A 25,639-nucleotide genomic window follows, 5' to 3' on the forward strand; every position below is an offset into this window, starting at 1 on the left:
AATTACATTTTGTCACAAAAATATACCTTAAATATAGGTGACCGGACAATTTAATAATTTCAACAGGCACCAACCGGTCAATTTGAATTTGACAATTTATTTGATTAAAAGTTTGACCCACTCTCTCCTCCTTCTCGGAAAAAAAATCCTCTGTCCCAACCTTCCTGTCCCTTTGCCTGTATCCCCGTAACTTTTTGACATGTGTAAGTTTAATCCTAGTAGACAATTAACTCCTTAAACATTATTAACGTTTCTTAACTACTTGAATTAAAATCCCAGTTAATTTATTAGCTTCTCTTTTTCTGGTTAAACTATCACTTGCTGTCAACAAAGATTTTTCCACTTTCTTATTGATTTTTAGATCTTTTTTACTGATCAAGCAGCAACAGCAGAAATTTCTTTTATCATCAAATTCTCTCCCTTTTTCTTCTTTCCGGTTCTCTTCGGATCATTGTCGTTCTATTTATTTGACATCTATGAATCAAGTCTCAACCCCCCTTTTCCTCCTCCGTTTCATATTCTGCTTTCTCTCTCATTTGTCTTCTTTTTTTTTTACTTTACCTGTTGATTTTGATGGCTATTTCCCCCTCTAGCTCTTCTAGCTTGGACTTGCCCATGTCCATGCCTGGCTCTTTTCTTTCTTTTGGTGAGACCTCTCTTTTCTCTTTTTTCTCTCTCCATATTTGTAATAGAGATTTCATGGTCGATCTTTCTAATTCCCCTTTTCGTGTGTGATGAGATTCATATATGTTGATTAATTTGATGTTAATTAACACTCAAAGATACATGTTTATTCTATATTGGTGGAGGAGGGGGTTTAGTGGTTATTGATTTGGATATAAATCAAGTACCACCAGAAAAAGATGAATTTGAAGATGAAGAAGATATCACAAATGAAGGTCCGAGCTTTTCATTATAGAAGATGAGAACGAGATTCGGTTTGGGGAAAAACGCAGGTCCCAATGAAAGACATTCAGATTGTGAAGAAGAAGAAGATAATGGGAAGTTAACCAGGATTCAGTTTCATGTGCTAATTGATAGTTAACAGCGTTAAGTCTGTTAAAAGCTGATTAGGACTCTGTAGCCACATGTCAAAATACCAATGAAGTACAGGGAAGGGGATAGGTTAAAGGGAAGAGAAGATTTTTTTCCCTCTTTCTCTCCTACGAATTCTCTCACCTTCTCTCTCCTTAAATCTGCTTCTCACTCCTCAATTCTATGGATCTCCTTGTATACTTCCAATTTTTGTAAAACACACCATTTTGTACCTTCCCTTCTCTATATCTCTGCTTCCAGTTGCTTGTTTTCGATTTTATGAATTTTCCCCTTTTTTCCAACTCAATTTCTGCTTTATTGGAGTGATAAATTATGGGCGGAGAAGGTGGAGCAGTGTGACGGTGAAGATTTTGGTGGAAGAAATCTCATCACAGAAACCTCAGATGTGTGGCGCTGCTTTTTTTACAGAAATCTCAGATGACCGGAGCTTCTTTACCGTCTTCTTCATCGTTGAAGTAATGGGTCCGGTTATTCTCGTTCTCATCTCCTATAATGAAAAGCTCGGACCTTCATTTGTGATATCTTCTTCATCTTCAAATTCATCTTTTTCTGATGGTAATTGATTTATATCCAAATCAATAACCACTAAACCCCCTCCTCCACCAATATAGAATAAACATGTATCTTTGAGTGTTAATTAACATCAAATTAATCAACATATATGAATCTCATCACACACGAAAAGGGGAATTAGAAAGATCGACCATGAAATCTCTATTACAAATATGGAGAGAGAAAAAGGAGAAAAGAGAGGTCTCACCAAAAGAAAGAAAAGAGCCAGGCATGGACATGGGCAAGTCCAAGCTAGAAGAGCTAGAGGGGGAAACAGCCATCAAAATCAACAGGTAAAGTAAAAAATGGCAAGTTAAGTAAAAAAAAAGAAGACAAATGAGAGAGAAAGCAGAATATGAAACAGAGGAGGAAAATGGGGGTTGAGACTTGATTCATAGATGTCAAATAAATAGAACGACAATGATCCGAAGAGAACCGGAAAGAAGAAAAAGGGAGAGAATTTGATGATAAAAGAAATTTCTGCTGTTGCTGCTTGATCAGTAAAAAAGATCTAAAAATCAATAAGAAAGTGGAAAAATCTTTGTTGACAGCAAGTGATAGTTTAACCAGAAAAAGAGAAGCTAATAAATTAACTGGGATTTTAATTCAAATAGTTAAGAAACGTTAATAATGTTTAAGGAGTTAATTGTCTACTAGGATTAAACTTACACATGTCAAAAAGTTACAGGGATACAGGCAAAGGGACAGGAAGGTTGGGACAGAGGATTTTTTTTTCCGTTGTTGACCAATCACTTACCGGAGAAACGCACTTAAATGTCCGGTCACCCATACTTGAGGTATATTTTTGTGACAAAATGTAATCCAGGTATCAAAGTGTGAATTGGAGTATAATTCAGGTACCTTTGGTGTAATTTACCCTTATGTTTTATAATTGGACAAGTTTAGGGATGGCAACGGGTAGGGTACCCGCGGGTAATGCCAATCCTAAACCCTTACCCTTTTATTTTTTAATTACCCGTCCCATTACCCTAACGGGTATAGTTTTTGCATCCCATACTCGTCCCATTTAATTCGCGGGTACCCGCGGGTACCCTTACCCATTAAGAATCAATAAATAAAACAAAAATATTACAAATTTAACAGAGTATAAATTTAATAAATCATTTGTCTAAAAATTGAACAAACTGAACCTTAATTAATAAGAATAAAGTAGCTTAGTGGTATCACTCAATGGTTGAAAAACAAAAGATTGCAGTTCAAATCTCACGTCTTACATCTAAAAAACAATGACATTTATCAATATATAAAAAAATTATGGCGGGTAACAGGTATCGGGTAACCTAGGGGGTATTTCTATACCCATCCCATTACCCTAACGGGTAATGGTTTTAATCCCATACCCTTTTATATAGGATACGGGTAGACCCATTAGGGTCGGGTAGTGTCGGGTACCCCGGGTATAATACTCGTTGCCATCCCTAGACAAGTTTGATGGGTTATGTTTTATAATTGAACAAGTTTAATGGGTAAGTTGTTACAATTGAAAGTTCGGAGAGACAGTCGCAACATTTGGACAAGTTCATGGGTTATTTGTGTTTTAGGCTAATCTATCTATCTATCTATACATACAGTCTTGATCACATGCACCTTAATGAGCATGTAGAATTTGCTCATTCACCGTTAGATCTAGGTTGGTGGAAATTCAAAGCATTCTGAGGCTTAGATTTAATAAGTCTATATCTAACGGTGAATAAGCAAATTCACTTGCTCATTAAGGTGCATGTGAAAATTCCTGTCTATACATATACTAAAAGCTAGAGATCAACTGCTGATGTGTCAGTTGGAGGTAATTTCTCAATTTAATTTTTTATTTATTTACTTTTATTTTATTTAGTATTTTTTTTTTGTTATAACTGCATCTTCCATAAAAATAGCCATCTAATTTATATATGTTACTAACTGCTTCCTTCCATATCACTCTCTCAATTTTCGACAGATCCACAGTGATTACAAGGTGATAAACTTGGATTAGTGGACAATTTTTCTTCGTTTTTGCAGGGACATACACATGATTGTTTCAACTATCATTCCTCAGAGCACTCTCTTTTCTTATAGTTGGTTTATTGTTTTGCAGATTAGTTTTCCAGATTTGGAATTAAAAGGTTGTGTTGTTTTCTGGTAATAAGGTATGCATTCTTAAGCTACTCTTCCTCTAAAAATAACAATGTATTTTGAAGGATTTAGACATTATCTTGAGTGATAAAAAAAATAAGGGTTAAGGTGCAAAAATATCCCTCAGGAGCAATTTTAGCCCTAATGTCTAAAATGGTGCAATTTTACCCATAACGTTGGAAGCCAAGAGCAATTTTACCCCTAACGTCGATAAAAGTGCATTTTCGGTCATGAATCTTGTCATCTACACTTCACACGTGCGTCATTTTATCATGTTGGGATGTGAAAAAAATAAAAATAAAAGAAGAAAATATACTGTGTTTGTACGAATGAGACAAAAAAAATTCAAAAAATTCACCGAATTTACAAATATAATCTCCAATTCTATTATTAAAGGGTGCTGTTAATCCCAGCCCCAAATTCCCACCCCTAGTCCCGTGAAAAGACGAAAATACCCTTTCATGGGTTTTGGGAAGGAAAAAGCTATTTTTTTTGCTCTCTCGACACGCGGGCGTGTGGCTATCACGCCTCACTGTGTGGTCGGGCGTGATAGCCCCATGCCTCACTGTGTGGTTGGGCGTGATCGCCACACGCCCGCGTGTCGGAAGAGCAAAAAAAATAGCTAATCCGCTATTGAATTAAATCCGTAAATACCTGTTACGTAAAAAAAATTAGTCCGCTGTTGAATTAAACCTGTGAAAAAATTAGTCCGCTATTGAATTTATCCCATAAATACCTGAATTAACAAAATAAAAATTTAACTAAAATTAACAAAATAAAGATTTAGTTAAACTAAATTAAACAAAATAAAATTTACAATAACTAAAATTTATAACATAAAAATTTAGTTAAACTAAATTAAACAAACTAAAAATTAATTAAATTTAACTAAATTAAAAAAAGTATATCGGGCTGATCCACAATCGGACCCCTCCGCACCTGTTCCGCCGCAGCCCTTCTCCGCATACGACCCGATATATCAATATCACGCATTCTCGTATGCTGTGGTGTATCCTCCTCATCGTCCATATCTAGACGACGAGCAGGTGACGGGGCAGATTTCCCCGATAGTAGGCCGCTCCGCCTACAAAATTACACTAAATTAATCTAAAAATTTAACATATAAATTATAATCAAATTAATATCAAAATTTCACATATAAATTGAACCCCAAATTAATGTAAACATTTAACAATTTAATTAAAACGTAAATATAATTTTTTTTTTTTAAAAAAATTTCAAAAACCCCTCGGGCGTATGAACATCACGCCCGAACCATAGGTCGGGCATATGAACATCACGCCCGAACCACAGGTCGGGCGTGATATTCATACGCCGGAACCGTAGGTCGGGCGTGATGTTCATACGCCCGACTGCGATTCCGGCGTTTTTAAAAAATCACCCACAGATTCAATTTTTAAGCTTAAATCAAAAAACAAAAACGGTAAATCTTATTATTTTTGCTTTCCCTTTACGGTTGTTGTAACACTCCATGTTTTGGTTCACAAATTAGTCCGGATTTGATCAAAGAGTGTGTAGAGTATTTGAGAGGTTTTGTGTTTTTTCAAATTTTGGGTAAAGGGTAGTTTGGTCTTTTCACGGGGCTAGAGGTGGGAATTCATGGCTGGGTTTAGTAATCCACTTATTAAATTATAAAAAACATGAAATTATTTTTTTTAAGAACGAATTGATATACAATTGGTGCAAAATAAAGAACAAAAATATGTGTGTTTTATAATAATGTGTGAATTTGACCCAAATTATCAACGTTAGGGGTAAAATTACTCTTGGCTACAAACGTTAGGGGTAAAATTATACGACCCAAAATATTAGGGGTAGAAACTAAAATTACACGACCCAAAAAATAATATATTGATTATATTATTATAATAAAATTTAATTTAGATAATATATTTATATTATTCAATTTAAATAATACATTTGTATCATTGATTTTAATTATTATTTTTTTGAAATGTCATTAATTTTAATTATTAAAGTATATAAAATATTTATATTAATATTTATATGTTAAGAGGATTTCTCTGGGCTAAAAACTAGTATTTATATGTGTAGACTTCATTTTGTCTCTTTCTTCCCGGCAGAATGGATGAGCGAAACGATAAACGGAGTTTATTTAGGTGTTTCTCAAAGCCTAAGAAATCTAAGAAAGGGTGTGAAAGATTATTGCCGACGACAATCCTCGGTAAACAGTGCAAGAACGTCTGGGCAACTGTGATGGAGAATAACAGTCATTTGATCAGTATACACGGAAGGATTGGGGTGGGAAAAACGACAGTGCTCCACTACATCAACAATCGATTTCTTCAACGATCATCTTACGATTTCATCATCTTTCTAAGATTTTTAACACCGTCGGCATTGCAAGGCGAAATCGCTACACGAATTGGCTTATCGGCTACTCCAGGATGGAATCAGAAAGGATTTGATCAGAAATGTGCAGCCATTTTTGATTGTTTGTCGAGAAAGAGGTATGCACTTTTAATTGATGATTTTTGGGGCACAACTAGTGTTTTTGGTGAAATTGGATTACCTTGTCCAAATAGCATAAACAAGTGCAAAGTAGTAGTCGCTTATTGCGATCATACTTTTGCTGATACTCATATCCAGATCTTGCCTTTGGCATGGGAAGATGCGTGGTGTTTGTTTAAACAGGAGATTAGGGATGAATTAGATCCTCAGATTTCTAGTTTAGCTGCTCAACTTGCTCTACTATGCCAAGGTTTACCACAAGCTTTGATTCAGGTTGCCTGTATCATGAAATTCAACACAACACTCGAAGAATGGCAGAATGCGATTCAAATCCTGGAGAATTACGTGCCAGGTAAAACCAATTAACATGAATTTCACTTAATTACTACTTGTTAATACCTATATATGTTCTTAAGTGTAGATTTTCAGGATCCTATCCTGTTATCAACTTACGAGAAACAGTAGAATTCAATGAAGAGTGGGTGGTCAGGGGGTGCTGGAAGCACACCCAGCCCTTGGAAACCACCCTTAGCGGGCCTTAGCGGGGTGCTCGGCCTAAGAAACACTATAGGGGGATAGGGTTTCACGCGTCGGATCTCCGCGTCGGATCCCCGCCACCAATTCCTAGGTTGTCGGGACTGGTTTAAGTGATCCACCCTAGTCCACACTAGGAGAGTCAGGCATCCATAGTGCGGGTTATATATATATCGAGGTTTAACAACATTGAGGTTTAACAACGATAAACCCCTTCGGAACAAACTACGGATATATGAATTAACGGGATGCCCTGGATTAAAAAGGGATAGACCCCTTCGGATGGTGTTCGCTGGCCGAGCCTCGGAAAAACCTCGGTGCCACACGGAACATTAGCTAGGCCTTCGGATTGGCCCGAGGGGTGGTTTGTTATTTGACGGGAGATATTGACAAGGATAAGATTGTTAATTATTATTCCATATCTGGTACAAGTATAGTAGCATTGCATTAGTTATCTTTATCTCACTTCATTTATCTCTCGTACCAAACTTTCTGTTAGGGGTGCAAATAACACTATATGTCCCAGAGGGGAAAAAAAGGCGGCCCTAATAGGACCGGGTTTTAATATTTTTGGTTTTTTAGAGCCAAAATAACTTCATTTTGGCTTGTGGAAAGGTTAAAAGGGTTGCTTTTTGGATGTCTATATACGCTTTTCTATTCAATTTTTACAGGCGTGAATTTTCAATTTGACACGTCCATTGCTTGTCAAATTGGTTAGATATGGACATCTAAATCTTTTTAAAGAAGGCCACTCTCAATCTATATGCCTTTAAAATTGTATTTTTATCGAATCAAAACAGGTTTTTTATAGCCACATCAGACATTAAAAAATTTCTTTTGATACGTTAGAAATACGTTTTTTTTTTAATCAGAGACCTTAAAATGCTTTTTTCCATGTATATATAAATATATTCATATGATGACTTAATATAATATTATGTTGATGTGTAGAGCGGGGATATGAGGATCTTGCTCGAATATTATGTGATGAACTCGGTAGAAACAGTATGTTCCAAGCTAGAGTTAAGGCTCAGACGAAGAAGCCTGCAAGCAATTGTTATGTTCATGATCGATTGTGCAAGATTGGGCGTGGTCTCGGCGAATTGAAGCATTCTTTAGCAGAACTTTCAAGACCCCGATCCCAAAATCACAGGATTATAAATCAGGCATTAGAAATTGTTAACGGACTGAGTTCTTATATATGCGAGTCTTAATTAGTTCTCTTTGTTTTTTCTGTTAATCTGAAAGTCTTAGTTAGTACTACCGAGTAGGACTGTAAATGAGTCGAGCTGCTCATGAGCAGAGCGGGGATATGAGGATCTTGCTCGAATATTATGTGATGAACTCGGTAGAAACAGTATGTTCCAAGCTAGAGTTAAGGCTCAGACGAAGAAGCCTGCAAGCAATTGTTATGTTCATGATCGATTGTGCAAGATTGGGCGTGGTCTCGGCGAATTGAAGCATTCTTTAGCAGAACTTTCAGGACCCCGATCCCAAAATCACAGGATTATAAATCAGGCATTAGAAATTGTTAACGGACTGAGTTCTTATATATGCGAGTCTTAATTAGTTCTCTTTGTTTTTTCTGTTAATCTGAAAGTCTTAGTTAGTACTACCGAGTAGGACTGTAAATGAGTCGAGCCGCTCATGAGCAGCTCGGTGGTCTGTTCGATAAAAACTCGGTTCGATTTGGTTTGACGTGGTTTGATTTGTAAACGAGCCGCTTGTGAGCAAGATTTACTAGCTCGATTCGTAAACGAGCCGAGCTTGAGCTGGCCAAAGCTCGGCTCGAAAACTCGCTAACAGGCTCGATTAGAATATTTATTTATGAATAAATTTTAGTTTTGTAGAAAAATATATAGTTTTTGTTAGTTCACAAATATTCAAACTTAATATTATTTCATTTGCTATTAGATGAGTTTGTTTACAAACATAGCAAACTTCATAAATATAATTAGCGGTTTACTCACAAACAATTCATGGTTAGATAATTTTCTTAATGAACAAAGTTCAAAGAGGAATTTAGACTCGAAACAAGCTTGAAGCTCGGCTCGAGCTCGTTTATTTTCTAATGAGCTGAGCCGAGTTTGAGCAAACCAAAGCTCGATTCGGGTTCGAGCTCGAGCTCGTTAATTTTATAGCAAACTGAGCTTGAGCATGTAAAAGCTCGGCTCGGTTCGGTTACAGCCCTACTACTGAGCGATAAATGCTATTAATCAAGCAAAGCTGCAGCTATTCACAAGATTAAACTATTAGGAATTTCATGATGCGGACCGGGTCCCTTGAGGAATGCCAACCGAATCCTCTATGGCTTATTCGGGGGATCCGGTTGATGTGCGAGCGGATCTTATCTCGCTGAGTCTAGTACTTTGAAGATCTGTTCAACAGCTTATTTTTGTAGGCGATCAAAATATCGGGATTTGCTCTCTTATCCTCGTTACTTTTTTTTTTTTTTTTTTTTTTTTGTGTGGGTAAGAAGACCATAGTAGTTATTGTTGAAAATAAAAAATTTATTCCTAAGAGCATCTTTTAAGTTTTTTATTTTAGTCTACACATGCAGCAATCCGATTGTAAAAGGGTCAACGTGTATCATCTTTTGAATATTATCAAGGGAAAAGTACAAAAATAAATCTTGTAGTTATATCCATTTTCGAACAACATCTATGTGGTTTAAAAGTTTGTAAAGTGGTACCATGTACTTCATTCCGTTAACAAACACATACAAAATTGACTAACGGTGTTAAAAGTCAAAGGGAAAAGAGTTAATTTGGTCCTTATATTTATTTATTTTTATAAATTAACCCCCTTATTATCTAATTATCACAAATAAATCCCAAAATAAAAAATAAAAATCAAATATACCATCTTCTCCCTCTCTTTTTAATTTTTTATTTCTCTCTTCTCTCTCTTTTCTTTTTGTTAATTTCTCTCTCTAAAATCAATTGAAATTCCATATTTTCAATTTAATGATACTTATACTCTCTTCTTCTCTCTCTAACCTCACCATTTTGAAGATGAACAAGATGAACTACAAAAGTTGCAGGCGCAGACAACTTCCAAATCATCAACACTAAAAACATTTCATTATTAGTAATGATCAAACCAAACCAAGAAGAATTCAATTCTAAATCAAAATTCCATACTTTGCCTGATGTTGGTATAGAATGCTGTAATATTTATAGGTGCCAACCATGCAACTTTTGTTTCTCTTTTTGAGGTCTCGCCGTCTTTCAATTTCGGCACTGCGCCATTTTTGTCTTTGGAGATTTATTGATGCCGCATTAAAGTTCAAAAATTACATTTATGACTTTCTGATCTGCTAAATCTTCAAATTCCCCTCAAAACAAACCAATTCATATTCATTTGGGACATTTCACAAGTGAGGTTAGTTATTTCTTTCTCTTGGATCTGAAAAAGGGGTTGGGGAAACTCTTAAATATCTATGTATCGACTTTCGTTTTCTTGGGGCTGCGGTTTTGAGATTTTTATTTTAGTTTTCTTATCTCATATAGTGTCTTTTCATGGGTTATAGATCTAGATTGCAGGATTTTGAGAAAATGTTGGGTCAGAAGCAAGCAACCCTCGTCGGACTGAAATTCCACAAGAAAACTGGTTTTGGTACAAAAATGACGACATTCCTCCATACAAGGGTTTGAGCTATGGCAGCACCAGGAAAATAAATATATAGGAGAGGAAGTGTTTCCAAAAACAGTGTAAAAACGAGTACAGCAAAACATAGCAATTAACAAGAACCTTTGCTTCATCTTCTTAATTTTATCAGACTTTCTGTTTGGATTCCGAGAAAATAAAAAGAAGAGAGAATGGCTGGGAAAGAGGAAGAGAAGAAAAATCTATTAATATTATAAAAGCTGGAACCAAACTTGCCACATGTCAAGCTAATAGAAGTTTGGCTGATGTGTAATTACCTCCCATTTTCAAATTATTTTTAATTTATAAAGGTATGGATTTTTAGCCTAACCAATATTTTAGTTTTTAAAGGATGTTACCCACTCATTAAAACTACCTTGGTCATTCCTATTCTCCCTCCCTGTAAACTATGTTTTTTTAAATCTAAGATGCTGTTTGATAAAACTGAAAATTAAGTGCTGAAAAAATAAATACTGATTTTTAAGTTCTGAATATTTTAAGTGCTGAAAATATTGAATGATTTATTTTTAAGAAAAGTATGAGTTGATAATGTTTAACTTAAAATGATAAGTTAAAAAATTTGACTTATCAAAATAAGTGGTTTTTAACTTCATTAACTAATTTAAGTGGTGGAAAAGCAACCGTTATCAAACGCACTTAAATTGAATAAGTGCTTAACATTTTAATTTAAGCAATTAAGTGCTTTATCAAACAAGGCCTAAAATTAAGTGTTGTGTTTCCGTCTCTCTCTTTTTTTTTTTTTTTTTTTTTGAAACTGCCGTCTCTCTTTATATACTCTATCCTTTTCTGTTTCATCTCTCTTCCCCTTCTTATCTCTCTGACTGTCCTTGCGTTTTATTTTATTTTAGCTCTTTTCAACGCTGAAATCAAAAATTAATTATTGAAAACAGTAAAAAATGATTCCAGAATATTTTCGGATGAGTTTTTAAAAAAGTAATCAGATTTGACATTTAAATAATTTTGTTTAAGAATATGAGACATTTGTAAATACCATATTTATTCAATAACAGAGGTACATGGTCTAGGGCATCAAGCAATACTTTCAAGAAAGTGTTCTGATGTTATATTTAAAGTTATCGATTTTAACTAATTAAATACAATCTGTTATTATTTATAACACGTTTGAGAAAAAAATATTAATTTTGATTTAATTTAAGACTAAGGGCTCATTAGGTTTACCTTTTAATATTAAAATAAAATGGCAATAGTAAACAAACCCTCTCCTAACTAATCGAGTACCTAAATGGTAGAATGATATCAAAATATAACAATTTTATTTTTATTGTTATGGATTATAGATTCCTAAATGGAAGAATCTTGATTTTAAATACAATTTGTTATTATTTATAAGAAGAATAATAAAAAAAATATTGAGTTTGGTATTAATTTAAAACTAAATAATGGTAGAAATTATTATTATTATTATTGTCTCAAAAGAAAAATGAAAAATTAGTTTCTTATGAGGAGAAATAAATAAATATTGAGTTTCTTATGAATTAGAAAAATAAATAACAAAATCCCAAATTGAAGATTGAACTCAGAGATATCAATCTATAAAAATTGAATTGTGCACAAATTATTTATAGAAAATCATAGCCTTTGGTTTTTGTCCTTTTTTTCTCATGGATTTCTCATACCGCAAGAAAACATATACAAAGGTTATATTAGAAAATCAATTTAACCAGAATTGGACTGATATTTCAAAGTGAATTGCAAAGTATCATTAGAGCATCTCCAATAGAGGATGCCCAAAAGAGTGCCAGCTGATGTGGCATCAGCTTTGGCAACTTTTAAAGGGTGCCCACTATTGGAGTGATTGTGGATGCCAAGGAAAGTTGTCAATTTTTGACAACCTCTTGGCAACCTTGTTTATTATTTTTTAATATGAAATAGGTGGTCTCTCTCCTAGAAATAATAAAATCTGTAGTTTTTTATTTTAATATTTTTAAGAAAATAATAATTTCTAGGATTATAATGGCAACTTTTCAAGTAACCTCTATTGGAGCATTTTTTAAATAAAGGTTGCCAAAAGTGATGTGGATGAAAGAGACAATAAAATATTATATTTTGAAATTATGTGTCAAGTTTTGGCACTCTTTTGGGCACCCTCTATTGGAGATGCTCTTATCATTTAAATAAATTAGATAAGAATTCGAATAAAAAATGATTTTTAAAAAATTTAAAAAAGCATAGATATAATTGGATTTGATCAATGATAACTTCCAAAGCATATCACAACAACTACTGTTATTGATTAGAATATCTAACGAATTTAAAAAATACAGATAAGAATTAAATTTTATCAAAATCATATTACAAAGTAACCATCTTTATCTACATCTTTATCTACAAGGTATAATTAATTATAATTTATGCAATCCAATTATAAAAAAACTCTCGAAATGTAAGACAATAAAATCAATAATGCTCGAGGAAATAAAAGTATTATGAGATGATAAATTCTACATAAGTATGATGATGGTAAATATTGGTATTAATTTTAAATGAAAATGTATTTTTTTTTAATTCTCACATATCCATAATTTTAAACAGTATATTGTACTTGTGCTAAAATTTTCTTTTTATATTAAAAATAGAATTCAACCATTGAAGCTCAATTGTATAAAAATTGTCTCAAAATGTTTGATGTATCAAAAGAAGGGAAATATATGAATCTAAGAGAATTCAAGTGTTTGAGAATGGAAAAAAATCATAGGACCTCTAAGCATTACAAGTCAAGATTTATGTACTGAACCTATAATATTTTGAAATATAAATTGACACATATATCCCTGTATTATTTCCAAATTATATTGAAATTAATTAAATTTCATAAAATAATCAATTAATCATAAAAAAAATTATCTTTTTTTTAACCATAAAAATTTTAGCTTAATTTTTGTAAATCATTTTAAATATTAAAACTATTAATTGATTATTTCACTAAAGTTACTTATTCTTTTTCAATATAATTTGTAAATAGTATTTGGATATATGTTTCAGTTTATGTATTCAAAATATTTACATATTCTTCAAAAAGATATTTATATATCGAAAATATTTTAATATTTGATAAATGATGCACAAAAACTCTAATTACACCGTGCAAAGCACGAGCCTTTTGCTAGTTATAAATTAAAGAGAAATGAAGAAGGTAGTATATTTGATTTTTATTTTTATTTTGGGGTTTTTTTGTGATAATTAGATAATAAGGGGGTTAATTTATAAAAATAAATAAATATAAGGACCAACTTAACTCTTTTCCCTTTGACTATTAACACCGTTAATCAATTTTATATGTGTTTGCTAACGGAATGAAGTACATGGTACCACTTTGCAAACTTTTAAACCACATGGTTGTTGTTCGAAAATGAGTGTAATCACAATGTTTATTTTTGTACTTTTCCCTATTATCAATATAGTTGTAAACCTTTGAGGTTCAATACCTTGAAGAACACGGTTTTTTTTTTTTTTTTGATAACAAACACGGTTTTTCTGTTATGTATACGTACAAATTCTTTTAAGTTAAACTTAAGATTTACCTTTTGTTTTGTGGATTTAAAGTTAAAACATTCACGCTTTCTTTCTCTCAACTCAATCTCAATCTGCATCATTTTATGAGTAAAGAAATTTGAATGATGAATTATTAAGAGAAAGAGATAGAAGAGAACAACAAGTGTGGTCGGCTTTTAGGATATACTTTTTGCTGACCGCACGGGTCATATGGGCTCGAGAAGTGTCTGGTGCTTTTTCTAAAACCTGTTTTTTTTATTTTCCCCGTACAACTGTTTTTCTTTCTTTTTCATGGGCTCATTGCCTTACTCAATCACAAAAAAAAGGAGATATAAAAGAGCAACAACGGAAAAACCGATAAGTCGCCATATTTTAAGATTGACAATTGTGAGATCACCGAAAGTAAGAATAAGATGATACACTGATTGGAAGAAGAATGTGGAAGGAAAATTAGAAGAAGAAGAAGAAATGGTAAAAGAGGAAGAGTAAGAAACCAGAAGAGTGGGATAAACTTTAGATATTTTAAAAATGTTGGAAAAACGGTATTTTGTAGGAATGTTGGTTTTGATTTTCTCATATTTAGTTGATTTTTAGCATCTTTGGTATTTGGGGAAACTGTATCATAGAGTTTTTATACTATGTACCGTCTGGTGTGATATGTGGCAGGACGTTCGGGTCCTACAATCGCTTTTCTAACACTTTTTGATAGTGAACATTGTTTCAGTCTAAAGTTAGTGTGATATTTGCTCATGTTGGTCTAACCTGTTTGACCATACGACGAACAAAAGGTTGGATTTGTGTAATGTAAACCCTTTATTGAGAGTGAAACTTGGAGAAAATAGAATCGAAAAATCCTAAATCGCAAATCACAATATATTCCTGAATTCCATGTCTTTTTCCACTTAAACCAGACTTGGAAAATCGTTTTTATACAGACAAAGATAAAACTGATATTTTTATTATTTTCATGTAACCAAAAGCACGATTTATTTTCAAATACGGAGCATGATTTATATATGTAAAAAGGTAGATTGCGAAATCTTCTCACAACTTTTATATATTTATGTATATATATATATATTAAATGATTTGTTTTTTTGGTAAACATAAAAAAGGACGAAAAAAAAGAAAAAGACTAAGACAATATATTAAATGATTTATAAATTTTGCTTTGATTGCTAAACTTAATATTTAAAGTTTAGAGACAATAATAAAGAAAAATGTCTAGTATACAAATAACATTGTGAACTTGTTTAAATATTGCAACTGTCTTCTCTAACTTTTAATTGTAATAACTTATCCCTTAAACTTGTCTAAATATTATAACTGTCTCCTCCAACTTTTAATTGTAACAACTTTTCCCTCAAACTTGTCCAATTATAAAACGTAAGCCCTCAAACTTGTCCAATTGTAAAATATAACCCCAAGTTGTTGATATGGACGGCAATTGAAGAAACATGTGAAATACAAAAATTACAACGCTCGTGGAGTGTGATAATCAAATCTTTGGCGTGATATGAATCTGGGGAAACGTTTTTACGGTTGCTTCAAATACGGGATAAAAAAAATTTCAATTTGGGGTTATGTTTTACAAATGGATAAGTTTAAGGAGTAAGTTGTCACAATTGAAAGTTAAGGGGGACAGTTGCAATATTTGGACAAGTTCAGGGATTATTTGCGTATTAGGCCAAGAAAAAAATGTAAGACTTAGGTTGAAGGGTCGCCAGTGTAATTTACCTTATTAAAATCTCCAACTTTTTAAACCCTTGGAAAACCCTAGTTCTCTTTTCACCAGTGTCCGTCGCTCACCAGAACTCAGAAGGCCAAAACCTCCTCTGTTACCAAAAGCTTGCAAGCTCCCAAATTTGTACATACACATTAAGAAAACTGAAAATGGAGGTGGAACCAGTGAATAACGTTATGTGTCAATTTGCAGACCGGGAAGGGGCAGTTTTGGGAGCTCCCTTGTATCTTCCGCAGAACGCTGGTCCCCAGCAGCTTCAACAAATCGTTAATAAGCTTCTTAATAATGTACGTTCCAACTCCTTAATCTCTGGTCAGCTATTGAGTCGATAATTAATAGCTTTTGTTTATGAAAAGTATAATTAGTGTCTTCATGTATGTTTGAAATGCTTTTTGGGGTTACTTCTATGTTGCAAAATTAAATTATGTATTACTGTTATAATGACAACCAGAAGAAATCCAGAAGATTAATGAAATCTTTATACTGTTTGAGTCCAGGAAGAGAAATTTCCGTATTCCTTTTACATATCAGATCAGGAGCTTCTTGTTCCTCTGGAAACTTACTTACAGAAAAACAAAGGTTAGTGAGATTCAATTGTTCATTTTTTTATTTTTTTGGGGGTTTTAGATAAGTTTATAAGTATCTTAATATATGTGCTCAAATAATTTTCAGTTTCTGTGGAGAAGGTACTTTCCATTGTTTATCAACCTCAGGCTGTTTTTCGGATCCGTCCAGTGAATCGTTGTACAGCAACTATCGCTGGTATGCTATTGTTTTTTGCTTCTTAATTAGCAACTTCATTAACTCATAGCATTAACTCCATATGCCTTACTAATTCTTGGTGGAACCTGACTATTCTATTAACATGGCAAACTTCTGGATTTTGAAATATTACTCCCTTAATGCCTGTTTGTTTGTTTGAGTTTCTGAATATGTTATTGCTGCATATTTAATCTTTGTAAGCAACTGCAATAAATGTTAAAAAAAAGCTGGACTTATCTGTTTAATGCTAAATGAGAGGGTTTTAGGGAGTGAGATGGATGGTGATGGTTGTACTGCATAAAGCTGAAGTGACATAGCAGTGCAGTCATATAATTAAAGCAAAGAGGCCTGCAAAAATTATCGTTGAAGTCTTAAATCAGATAATCATACACTTGTGAAAATTAGAATCCCAGCAGTTCATCATTTATTTCTTGAGTAGAAAGAAACTAGGCATCTTTATAAAGCCCAAGATACAATGCTGATGGAAATATTGCACATGATAAATAAATACATATAAGGCTGTGAATTTACTTCATTCAGAAGGAATTTTTGAAAAACTTATATTATCTGAAACTTCATTAAAAGTCCTAAGTTGAGAATTTTATTGAACAATCAAATGTATTACTTGTGCAGAAACCATCAGATCAATTTCAATTTTCCTTTAGGATTAATCTTGCCTCTGTGGCGATGGTATATTTGATATTGAAAGAATGTTTTGTTCCAATAAAGATAATTTTTGTAGGGCATCATTCATTGTTCTTTCTTAGTGTAGGTTAAGTCATCAGCATTTGACTTTTTTTTTCTGTCATTTTCTTAACTTTGGTGCTGTTTTAACTGCAGGCCATGCAGAAGCTGTTCTTTCTGTTGCTTTTAGTCCTGATGGACGGCAGTTGGCTAGTGGCTCAGGAGATACCAGTGTTCGTATATGGGATCTTAATACCCAAACACCAATGTTTACATGTACAGGTTTGGGTTCTAGGATGCATTCTCTCATTGTCTAGGACATATTGTTGGTTGGAAACATCCATGTTGACTTGGCCCATGTACACACACACACAAAGGAAAAGGAAATTTGCCTACAGTAATGCTAAGTCGAATTACATGCCCTTTCTCCTTTCTTCCTCTGAACCAAACAGCATGTAACACGTGTTTTAAGAAAAAAAATGTTGATGTCACGGCTTTTCTGATTCCGATAGCATGTTTTACAAACCATTTTTATCATTTGGACCGATTGTTTGTTCTGAATCTAAGATTTATTATATTTACAAATGAGGTGCTTCCCTATGTGTAATGATTTGACTTGCTGATTGGTTGGTGTTGCATTTTTTGCAAAGAGAATGGGCTTTCATCTGTTTGTGCGTGTGTGCTAGAGCTTATTGATTCGTCAATTGTGTTTTATGGGTTGGGATTAGCAGCTAAGTTTAATTTTATATAGATGAGCACCTGTTGCATTCATTACCTTGCTACTTATTATAAGAAGTGTAAAGAGCTGTTTGTTTCAGGACACAGGAATTGGGTTCTTTGCATTGCATGGTCACCAGATGGTAAGTATCTGGTAAGTGGGAGCAAGGCTGGAGAGCTTCAATGTTGGGATCCTCAGACAGGAAAACCATTAGGGAATGCACTTATGGTAAAGTTTCTACCCGAATCACTGACCATTCATCTCTAACATATACAGTAGCTATTTATGTTTGCTATAGTTGTGCTCTCAAACCATGATCCTATAATTGATATTCTTTGCAAGAACTAGTTTGATGCTAGACTTGCATAAAGTTTGTTTATCTCCTCTCAAATTGAAATCACTCTGTCCAATGAGCATATTTCAAATTATCATAGTGTCTTTTATTAAGTCTTTTACTTGATGTGCTGTCATAAATGAGGTTTTGGCATTAATTATTGGAGTTTTCATTGTGCTAGGGCCACAAGAAGTGGATTACTGGTATCTCTTGGGAACCAGTCCACTTGAGTGCTCCATGCCGTCGATTTGTGAGTGCTAGCAAAGATGGTGATGCACGCATATGGGATGTCTCTTTAAAAAAATGTGTTATTAGTCTCACCGGCCACACCCTTGCAATAACTTGTGTAAAATGGGGTGGAGATGGAGTAATCTATACAGGGTACACATTTTTCTTTGCTCCTACTTTTATATGAAATTGGATTTTTATAACAACCATTCCTTCGTTGGAAATTTCAAATTTGTTGACTTCTTTTTGGGCCAAACCGTTGCTTACCTTCTGAATGTTAATGTCCTGGTCTCCAAATGTTCGTTTACAAATTATTTGCTCAAATCAAAGTTTCAGTCCCAACATGATTCCAAATTGGTATCTATTGATTTAGCCTAGAGCTAATATTAGTCTGCTTTTGGCTGTAACATAATACCTTGAGTTACTAAGCCTAGAAGAGTGTGTTTATCATCTTAGTAGCTATTACTGTAATTTTAATATACTCTTAAGTGAGTGGGCCTAGGTAGATTGAGGTTGATATTGATAATCTGACCTTGAAATATGTATATAGAGATTGAGGGCTAGAATCTGTTGAATTACAAATTATTTTTTCATAAAACTAAATGAATATTGTGATCTGACTAGCTGAATTAAATCCAGTCATCAAACTAATTCTTGTATCCCATTTTAATTTATAAGAAACGTGGAAGACTACCAGAAAAGGACATAAATTTTTTCCTCCATCAACCATTTGGAATTTTCTGTTCTATTCTCTTGAAGTTGCTTATATACTGATCATTCTTATGATTTTGGATTGATCCAAATTACTATCTTTTCCTTGTAAACTAAATTCTAAACTATTAAATCTCATCTATCCTTTAGTTATTCTTATTGCCTAATGGTATTTTTTTAATATTTGCAGCTCACAAGATTGTACTATAAAAGTCTGGGAGACAACACAAGGAAAGTTAATCCGTGAACTGAAGGTATGTGTAGGTTTTTAGTGTTTCTCAGATTTGTTTTCTGTTTGGTGCCCAGAACTGCTACTTCAGGTGTTTTTAGTTAAATTATCATGTCTCCTGCATTTTTTCCATGCCCAAGGACTATCATATAGTTTTGGTTTTTTTTCTTTCTTTCTATCTGCTACTTTATTTGTGGTATTTGTTCTAGGGTCATGGACATTGGGTTAATTCTCTTGCCTTAAGCACTGAATATGTTGTTCGAACTGGAGCTTTTGATCACACTGGCAAAACATATTCTTCAGCAGAAGAAATAAAGAAGGTAATAAACATTTTTGCTCTATATTATCATTTCTAGCCCTTGACTAACATTCTCCCGATTATCATTTTCTACTTGGATTAGCATTCATATCCTAATTTAGCTAAACAAGACTGAGCCTCAGTCTTTTAGATTGTTGATTAAGTTGTCAATGGAAGTGTTATTACTGTAATGTATGTAAGGCATTGGTTGCAAGAATTAGAGTATAAATTGTTACCTTTGTGTTGAACCGTTGTGAAGTTCACAACTTGGTTAAGTATCTGAGTAAGTGGGATACAGGATAAGGATGGCTTTTTGGAGCCTCTGGACAGATATCAAGCCTCACCCTGCTTGAGACTTCGATAAATTATTGTCTCCCTGCCCCCCTGAGGCTTCTTTAGTTTTTTCCTTTTTTTTGGTTCTCTTCTTTGTCTGTTCCTATCTATTTATGAGTGCTCAGTGCTTCTAGATGTTTAGCGTGTGTGGCATTTTAAGAAGTCCTTTATCGTGTCCAATTATTAACCATATAACATTGGAAAACAAATTTTTTTAGGTTGCTCTAGAAAGATACAACAAAATGAAAGGCAGTGGCCCTGAGAGATTAGTTTCAGGTTCAGATGATTTTACTATGTTTCTCTGGGAGCCTGCAGTCAGCAAACACCCCAAAACTCGCATGACAGGTCATCAACAGGTATGAAGTAGATGATTGCTATTTGTTTGGCTCTTTCGTGGGAAATTGCGGGCGTGCCAGATAATTATAGTATTATCAAACTATGAAGTGAAATTGAGTGCGCTTGCTAACTTCTAATTATAAAAAACGATTGTAAGGAATAAAGAGACCGTAAAATTCCTAAGATTCGATTATCAAAACGATACCGACCTTACAGAAAATGGTTGAACAACAAATAAAATAAAAATGTACTGGAAGCTTGAATGAACTTTGCAGTTGAAAATTAAATCTAAGGAAACAATCGAGAATTGTAAAAATGCTGAAGTCTGGAGATAATTTGCTAGAGTTTTTGCTTGGGTTTGTTGAGTTGGTTGATTCGGGCTGATTTCATCGTGATTCCTTCCATTTATAAATGTTGGAGGTAACTTCCTGCTTGCTTCCACTAATCCACGTTCTCCACCACATTGAGTAACCTCCACTTTAACTTCCATGATGGATTGATACGTACACTTTCTGATTATTCCTGCTTTTTAATTGGCTCACGAAAATACGTTAAAATATTAGCTGGCACTTGGTTCCCCTATGTTTACTTTAAGTTCCCCTGATGTCCACTATAGGAAGTTGATTTCCCATGAGGTACACTATGATTTCCCATGAGGTACACTACATGATTTCCCATGAGGTACATGATTTCCCATGAGGTACACTACATGATTTCCCATGAGGTACACTACATGATTTCCCCTATGTTTACTTTAAGTCCCCCTGATGTCCACTATAGGAAGTTGGTTTCCCACGAGGTACACTATGATTTCCCATGAGGTACACTACATGGTTTCCCCTAAGGTAGACCATGGTTTCCCCTAAGGTACACTACATAGGAAGTTGGTTTCCCTTACGGTAGACCATGGTTTCCCCTAAGGTACACTACATAGGAAGTTGGTTTCCCTTACGGTACACTGTATTGGAAGTTGGTACAGTATTTTAGATGTTTCCCTTGAGGGAAACTGAGGTTCACTCTAGGAAATCCTAAGTGAACGATGTACTAGGAAAATATGAAAAGTTCCCGAAATGAAAAGTTTCCTAAACAGGTCTTTTAAGAAAAAGTTTCCTAAAATGTTCTTTTAAGAAAAAGTTTCCTAAAAAGAAAAGTTTATCCCATGAAAAGAGTAAACCAGGGTATGTAATAAAAAAAACTTTATTTTTGGTGCAAACACTATTTTTTAATATACTAGAGTGCAATGTAAATTGAGCCATGTCTGATGGTCCACTCAGCGACTTGTATCTTCCTGCTCCTCACTTGCCAATTTTCTCATGGTGCTTTTTGGTTGTGGGTTTTCCTACTCGCACTATGTCACATGACATTTGATGATACTTCTATGTGGTGGAAATATTCATAATTTCTCTCTGAGGAGACTCTTTCAATTTGCTTATTTGGTGAAAATGCAAATTGTGTCAATATTATGCTCATGTACAATAAATGAGACTGTAACTTAAAACATAAGTGGTATCTTGGCATTTGATGTATATTACAGTATTAATATTAGGAAGAAAGTGTTTGATTCCTTGTTTGTTGCTGCAGCTTATAAATCATGTTTACTTCTCACCTGATGGGCAATGGGTGGCTAGTGCTTCATTTGATCGTTCAGTCAAACTGTGGAATGGTGTTACTGGCAAATTTGTTGCTGCTTTTCGGGGACATGTTGGGCCTGTTTATCAAATCAGGTTCGACTAGTTCCAACTTCTAGTGGGTTTGATTTCTGTATACCCTTATGACATGTTAATCATTATTTTGCCTAATGTCACACAGCTGGTCTGCTGACAGTAGGCTTCTTTTAAGTGGGAGCAAAGACTCCACGCTGAAGGTAAGCTGTATCAGTTGTTGGTTTTTCCTTATCGAGTTTTTGATTTAATACCCTATCTTATAGTCTAATTTACACCTTGTTTCTAAGTCTGATGCTGATATTACATTTTCAAGGTTTGGGATATACGAACGCAGAAGTTAAAACAAGACCTTCCAGGACATGCTGATGAGGTGAGTTGCTCTCTCAAGTGCTAAGAATCATTTGATCATATATCGTATACTAAAGTAGTTGTGGATAAATAAACTTTGAGCTCTGTCACGTTTTGGTTAGGTATATGCTGTTGATTGGAGCCCTGATGGCGAGAAGGTAGCCTCCGGTGGTAAGGATAGGGTACTGAAGCTATGGATGGGCTAAACCCAGCAGAACAAGTATGCTTATAGACAGTGAAATTTGGACTGGTGCAATTTCAACGCACTGCGACTTTGCGATGGTATTTTGACAGCCGCATGCAGTGGATGCATAAACTTAGAAGAAGAAAGTGCGGGAAGATGAGAATATTGTTTTCCAGCCATTGTTTATGGTATTGGGAGATTTTGAAACTGGATATGCTGCCTCTAGCAGATGAAGAATGGAGCGGCTAATTGCTCATATTTTTATGTCGATGTTTTTTATTTTATTTTTTTTTTCCAATTAAGTGATCCAGTGAAGGTATTTGGATTGGGACTAACAAGCCACATTTCACTTCTCCAACTGCAACTAATCAAAACACAGTCACTACAGGTAGCACAACTTCACAGCAAATTAACGCAAATTCGTCGGTACAAAATTCTTGTGCCAGCTTATCGGTCCAAGACAGGTCCTCACCGGTAGCTAATCGTCACACCCTTGATGTCATCATAACTTTTTCTTTTTCTCTTAGATGTAATTCTCTTTTCTGTTAAAGGTGCTTTTTCTGTTAGTCTTGAGCCTATAAAAAGCTACATTCTCTTTGCATTTGAATTCAGATTATGGAATACAATTTGATTTCATATTCTCCATTACTTTCACCTAAACTTTACTGAAACTGTTTTCTACTTTCTACTTTCTACTTTCTGATGGTATCAGAGAATAATTCCGCTAAAAGAAATTTAGATTTCTCTTCCATGGCTCATTGAATGGATGTCTATATGTATTCAGAAGCCCGAGACCCAACATAGGTACGATACCCTATAAAATTCAGAAAATAGATTATGGCTTGCAGCTCGGAGAATATTTATGGACTTCTGGACTGATCCTATATTGTATATAAGCTTCTTTGTGATCTTATTCATGAATCGATGTTGTTCATGGTCAAGAGAGCCTAAACATCCCTTAATGTTTTGATTCAACACTGGAGTGATGTGTAAAGGCTCCAGCAAATTATGGTCAAGAGAGCCTAAACATCCCTTAATGTTTTGATTCAACACTGGAGTGATGTGTAAAGGCTCCAGCAAATTATGCTTGCATCAATAAGACCTCAATTCCTCACTGGTGCAGCGTAAGAAGTAGGAAGATTTGAGGTTGGTCGGATAACAGGTTGAATTATAAAACTGTTCATCTTAGTCATAATGCGTCTTTGCTCGATCCACTTGATGTCCTTCAATTCCAACATGAGCTTGACTGAATGACCTTTGTAACCTGAGATGAGATTAGCAAACCGTTAAAGGAGGGGCTGGACTCCGATGACTAAATGAGTGAAGATACTAAGAATTTGAAGTAAATTACATACGTGGTGTACAACATTTGTCATATTTCACATATTGGTATACAACTTTCAATTTTGCACACAAAAGTGTACAACATTTTGGCGACATTACACTAAAGTATACAACCGGTAATGGTGACCGGTCAACGTGAAATCAACGCACCACATCAGCAATTTGACCTCCACGTCAGCAAGTTTGACTTTCATGGAAGTCAAATTGCTGACGTGGCGCGTTGAATTCACGTTGATCGATCACAATTACCGGCTGTACACTTTAGTTGAAGGCTACCAAAAGGTTGTATACTTTTTATGTGCAAAACCAAAGTGTAAAATAAAACAAAAGTTATTACCCTATATTTGAGTAACTTTTCACGTGTCAATGTCTTGTTGGCTCATGAATTCATACACTTTTGGGTTTGCTCCATTACTTTGTAAGTTCCAACATATTTTGAGGAATAGGAGCACATATTTGAAATCTTTTCTTGTGTTTGGTCACGTGTTCTGTGTTCCTATCAGTTTCCTTTTGAGAAAGTGAGAGTGTTCCTATCAGTTTCATTCCTTTTGAGAAAGGGAGGGGGAATGCCTCAAATTGGTCCACATGTAGTCTATTTTACTTAATAGGATATCACATATATTTTGGTCTTGTTTTACCTTTTAGGATATATTATCCGGTGTAACGAATCTCACATTTCTTAAAAAAGAGATTCAATCTCTTTTTATTATATATATATATATAAAAGAAAACGAGAATTTTAAAATAAGAATAAAGTTTAAATTTGTTCCTATCGTTTTTCGGAAAATACGGGTTTGTCCATAACGTACGAAATGATATAATTTTACATCTAATATTTTCAAATAAGACCCCTACTCATCTGCCCTTTGGACGGACGGGATTTTCTCTCGCCGAGGCCAAATACGAGTATATTTTTTTTTCCTAAATCGTCCATTTCCGGAGTTCTTGAGTCCATTTTTTACCTCGTCTTCGAAATCGTCTATTTCCAGAGTTCTCAGGTCCATTTTTTTAGAATTTTGGGTTTGCTCGGGAGAGAACTTTTTTTCAATTCCTGATCAAAATAAAACGAGAAGGGCAAAATTATCAAATCAGGGGCAGTGATAAGTAAAACAAGGGCGGTAAATAGCAACACCCAGTTTTAGGGTTCTAAATTAATTAACTAATTATATATATAAAAAAAAATAATTAAACAGTAAATCGCCTAGGGTTTCCTATGGTCCACTGCGGCTGCCTCTCTGGTTCTCCATTATAGGCTAGATCCTTTCCTTGCCTTTTGGGTCTTCTCTCTCGCTCAACGTAGTCTATCTGTCTGTCAATTTAATTTCTGTTTTCTGGATTGGATTATTCCAATATGCCGCACGATCTTGAATCTGTGCTTGATAAATTCTCATTGAATGATGGCGAGGAAGACGTTGTCGATCATGTTGAGCCAGAGGTTCCGATTGAACGTTGGTGTGTCACGGGTCGAATTCTTTCTCAAAAACCTCTACATATCAAAGCTTTATCTGGCGCTCTCAGCGGTCAGTGGAGGATGCAACGGTTCACTATTCAGGAAGGAGAGGAGGGTCAATTCGTTTGTGAGTTTACTCATAGACGAGATCGAGATCGAATCCTTCGGGAAGGCCCTTGGTTGTTTGAACACAATTTAGTGGTGTTGGCTGGTATTCATGGGAATGAAAAACCCTCTGATATATTGCTGAATCAGGTTGCTTTCTGGGTTAGGGTGTATGATCTTCCTCTAAACCAGAGAAATAGAAATATGTTACAGGCTA

The 25,639-nt window shown here is 34.4% G+C and overlaps 2 protein-coding genes across 3 annotated transcripts; both read left to right on the forward strand.

Annotated features, from left to right (window-relative positions):
• Positions 1 to 5,809: 5,809 nt before the first annotated feature.
• Positions 5,810 to 9,162, forward strand: LOC136221718 (probable disease resistance protein At1g52660). The gene is made up of 2 exons (XM_066009148.1): positions 5,810 to 6,586; positions 7,720 to 9,162. The coding sequence occupies exons 1-2, from the start codon at positions 5,848 to 5,850 to the stop codon at positions 7,980 to 7,982; spliced, it is 1,002 nt and encodes a 333-aa protein (XP_065865220.1). The 5' UTR covers positions 5,810 to 5,847; the 3' UTR covers positions 7,983 to 9,162.
• A 6,558-nt stretch (positions 9,163 to 15,720) lies between these two features.
• LOC136224092 (notchless protein homolog) lies at positions 15,721 to 23,166 on the forward strand. Of its 2 annotated transcripts, XM_066012344.1 has the most exons (13): positions 15,722 to 15,981; positions 16,192 to 16,273; positions 16,367 to 16,456; positions 17,297 to 17,422; positions 17,959 to 18,086; positions 18,374 to 18,573; positions 19,322 to 19,385; positions 19,570 to 19,680; positions 20,210 to 20,347; positions 21,909 to 22,051; positions 22,137 to 22,191; positions 22,305 to 22,361; positions 22,462 to 23,166. In XM_066012344.1, the coding sequence occupies exons 1-13, from the start codon at positions 15,844 to 15,846 to the stop codon at positions 22,543 to 22,545; spliced, it is 1,416 nt and encodes a 471-aa protein (XP_065868416.1). In that variant the 5' UTR covers positions 15,722 to 15,843; the 3' UTR covers positions 22,546 to 23,166. The 2 variants fall into 2 exon arrangements, with proteins under 2 accessions (XP_065868417.1, XP_065868416.1); XM_066012345.1 differs by lacking the exon at positions 20,210 to 20,347 and having other exon boundaries at positions 15,721 to 15,981.
• Positions 23,167 to 25,639: the final 2,473 nt, after the last annotated feature.

The sequence above is a fragment of the Euphorbia lathyris genome, chromosome 3, assembly GCF_963576675.1.
Source record: "Euphorbia lathyris chromosome 3, ddEupLath1.1, whole genome shotgun sequence".
Taxonomy (NCBI): domain Eukaryota; kingdom Viridiplantae; phylum Streptophyta; class Magnoliopsida; order Malpighiales; family Euphorbiaceae; genus Euphorbia; species Euphorbia lathyris.